The 3,473-nt window shown below is 41.5% G+C and overlaps 1 protein-coding gene across 1 annotated transcript; it reads left to right on the top strand.

Annotated features, from left to right (window-relative positions):
* The first annotated feature begins 2,338 nt into the window (after positions 1-2,338).
* On the top strand, positions 2,339-3,097 carry LOC122666004 (protein P21-like). Its single transcript, XM_043862121.1, has one exon. It carries the CDS (start codon positions 2,339-2,341, stop codon positions 3,095-3,097), a length of 759 nt encoding a protein of 252 aa, XP_043718056.1.
* The last annotated feature ends 376 nt before the right edge of the window (positions 3,098-3,473 follow it).

Genomic DNA, 3,473 nt, shown 5'->3' with positions numbered 1-3,473 from the left:
CTAGGATTTGGATCCTCCGCAGCCTGGACCATTGCTGCTCTCAACCTATAGGCCACCAGGTGGATTTCTTTCCAATCCAATGATTGGTAGATGGCTGCTTGGTATTTTTGAATTTTGAACAGTTATTTTGAATTGAGTTTGTCTACCAACCATTGGATTGAAATGAAATCCACATGGCGGCCTGTGGGTTTAGGTAAGATCATCATAAGAATATAATATCAAAATTTCCCCTACTAGGGTAATTGCATACATGATGTGGTCATGCTTTGTTAATAATTGTTAGCCAGCCAATTGGCTGTTATAATTACATACTTGTCTCTCCCCACTCAAAGAGAACGAGACAAAGAAAATACAAGAACTAGGGCTACAATAGGGTTGTGTTGGGCCGGGCTTTTTAAAACCCTAGCCCAACCTTGAGTCCCCTATGCTGGGCCCAGTCCTGACCCGACCTTGACTCAGGGTTTGAAAAATCCAACCTGGATCGACCCACAGGGTCGGGCTGAGCAAACCTTGATTGATCCTAATCATGGAATGGGGGAAGGGAGAGATGCATGGACTGGATTGACTTGGGCTGGGTTGGGTAGAAAACTATCGATTTTGCATAAAATATATATATCCCTTATTATCTTCATATATAATATGTTATCTAACAAAATATGTGTGACATTTAAAGTTATAATATATATAGTATCAATATATATTTTACAGTATAACCTAAAACAGGGTCGGACTAGGCCGGGCCGGGCTCAGCCCAAGGCTTCAACCCTGACCCTACCCAACCCTGACTCAGGGCTAGAAATTTCCAACCCAAACCCACCCTCAGGGTCAAGTATCTCAGCCCAAGCCCTATTCGGGCTCAGGGCAGATTCGGACTGACAGGGCCAAACTTGCACCCCTAACAAGAACTGTAGATTTCCCAGGTTTTGTCGTTGATAAGGGGTTTCTCCTCCTTTTGCCTTTTTTTTTTTTGCCTTGTAAATCATTCATTTTTAAGTTCTTATATTGATACATATTTTTTCTTTTCAAAAACAATAAATAAATAAATAATTGAGAAACATGTTGTCCATATTTCATCCAACAACTTCGATTAGGAAAACTATAAAATAGCCCTTTGAATATTTTTTATTGTTTGTATCTGGGGTTAGTGTTCTCTATGTGGAAGTTTGGTCCCTTTGTGTGCGTGGGGCTAATAAGAGTGCACATTAATATTATGAGGATGGATTTTTCATCATTCATTGGAGGTGGAGTGGTTATTTCATCCCCTTGTGTAGATGTGAATAGTACACTCGGTTTTGTTTTTTTTTTTTTTTTTTTTTGGTAAATTTAAGAATTCATGAGGGGTTTTCAAATGCGTGTAAAAGAGTATTTTATTTTTTAATGTGAAAAGGAAAAAGTATCAAATAGGTATTTTAAGGAAGATAATAAAATAGCCTCTGAATCAGATGCTTCGGGTAGAGGGAGGCGGCAACCATGCGCTCTCAGGGACTTCCGGTGAATCTTCACGAATGTGGAGTCGTAAGTGAACGATTCACAGTTGTTAAGATGAAATATTCTCACATATTGGATTCCATCTGAACGACTGAATCGTTCACGTACACTCACGTACGTAAAGATTCCCCGTTCACAGGAGTTTCGCTTGTTGAAGTCGGTAACCTTAAGACCCGAAGCTTGACTCATTGTTGCAGACGCCTTAATTACTTGAATATCTAAGAATATCTGGTATCTTCCGTGAGATGCCTTTGCTTTGGTTTCTACGTTAGTGGAATATGGAATCCATATTTCTCGGAAAAAAAGCTTGAATGCCTTCCCAGGAAGTAATGGACTTTAGCAGTCACAGTTCCTGGACCAATTCCTTTGCGTGCCACGAATTACTTCTAGAAAGGCGTTTTCGTAAGACATTTTTACCCTTCACCCTTCATGCACCTTGCATTCTTCTCATCAACTAAATTGCTAGTCCACCAAACAAACACATCAGAACCGTTCACCACTCTCTGATCACATGATAATCTCTGCTTCACCAACCAGATTTAGTTTAAGAGCGTATAGAATAGATAATCCCTTCATGGGTTGCCTCATCTTTTCCTGCCCACTTTCCCTGTTCTTTCCTTCTTTCTTTCTATCTATCTTTGGCTTTTCAAAATAAACAAAAGAGAAATTCAGTCAAAAACAATGTGGCGAGCATGTTAACGTGGATCATCCAATCATCCAAGTCTATCAAATAAAAAAAAAACTAAGTCTATCATTGACCACCACAAAACGAGCCGCCACTTCACTATAAAAACCAACCACCCGTCTGCTCCCAACACTACCCACCTCTTCCTATCTGTTCCAATACAAGATGACCTCCATTAACAAGCTCTTCCTCTTCTTCTCCTTCTCCTTCTTCTTCTGTGGTGTCCTCTTCACCACCTTCACCCATGCAACTACCTTTTACATCCTAAACCAGTGTCCCTACACAGTATGGGCCGCTGCATCACCAGGTGGTGGTCAGCAACTTAACCCGGGCCAATCATGGACCATCAACGTAGCTGCTGGCACATCTATGGCCCGCATTTGGGGCCGAACAAACTGCAACTTCGACGCAAACGGGAATGGAAGATGCGATACGGGAGACTGCGGGAGGCTAGTGTGTCAAGGTTGGGGTGTACCGCCCAACACCTTAGCGGAATATGCTTTAAACCAATACGGTAATTTGGATTTCTTCGACATCTCCCTGGTCGACGGATTTAACATTCCGATGGTATTCACCCCGACTAACCCAATGAGCAGCTCATGCCGTGCGATCAGTTGCACAGCTGACATAAATGGTCAATGTCCTGGACCTCTACAGACCGCCGGAGGCTGCAAAAACCCATGCACTGTGTACAGGACCCCTGAGTATTGCTGCACTGCTGGGAGCTGTGGACCCACAGACTACTCCAGGTTCTTCAAGGATAGATGCCCTGATGCTTACAGTTATCCTCAGGATGACGCAACAAGTACCTTCACCTGCCCTGGTGGTACACAAAACTATAATGTTATATTCTGTCCAGGAAACTCTCTCTCTTCTAATTCTAACTCATCTAACCCCCACTTCAATATTGTTAATGAAATATGAACAAGACACAGCTATTAATTTCCCTGCAGTCACCGCAGCCGGCTACCTCATGAATGTGATAATAAACCTCAGCATTGGCTGGGCCGATTTCCCTGTTATTAATATTATGTTTTTTTTGGGGTTAGAATTGGAATTGGAATTGGATCTCCCTGTTTGGTTTTTTTGTGATGATCAGCTTTGTTCTGTTTTTCTTTTCTTAATTAATGAATAACCGGCCTCATTTTATTTTGTTCCTATAGTCATAATTCCCTCTTATTAATTTTGTTTGCGTCCCCATAATTTTCCTCTTGGATCATTGCTTGTATGGGATAAGAATGGTTAGATTTTGGATAATGGATAATGTTTTAGAGTCAACAAGTGTGACCTTCCTACTCGA

The sequence above is a fragment of the Telopea speciosissima genome, chromosome 6, assembly GCF_018873765.1.
Source record: "Telopea speciosissima isolate NSW1024214 ecotype Mountain lineage chromosome 6, Tspe_v1, whole genome shotgun sequence".
In the NCBI taxonomy this organism is placed as follows: Eukaryota; Viridiplantae; Streptophyta; class Magnoliopsida; order Proteales; family Proteaceae; genus Telopea; species Telopea speciosissima.
This window is presented reverse-complemented; position numbering and strand designations above follow the sequence as displayed.

Bases quoted from the DNA above. Each gene is read 5' to 3' on its own strand.
- LOC122666004 (XM_043862121.1), top strand. From the start codon at position 2,339: ATGACCTCCATTAACAAGCTCTTCCTCTTCTTCTCCTTCTCCTTCTTC.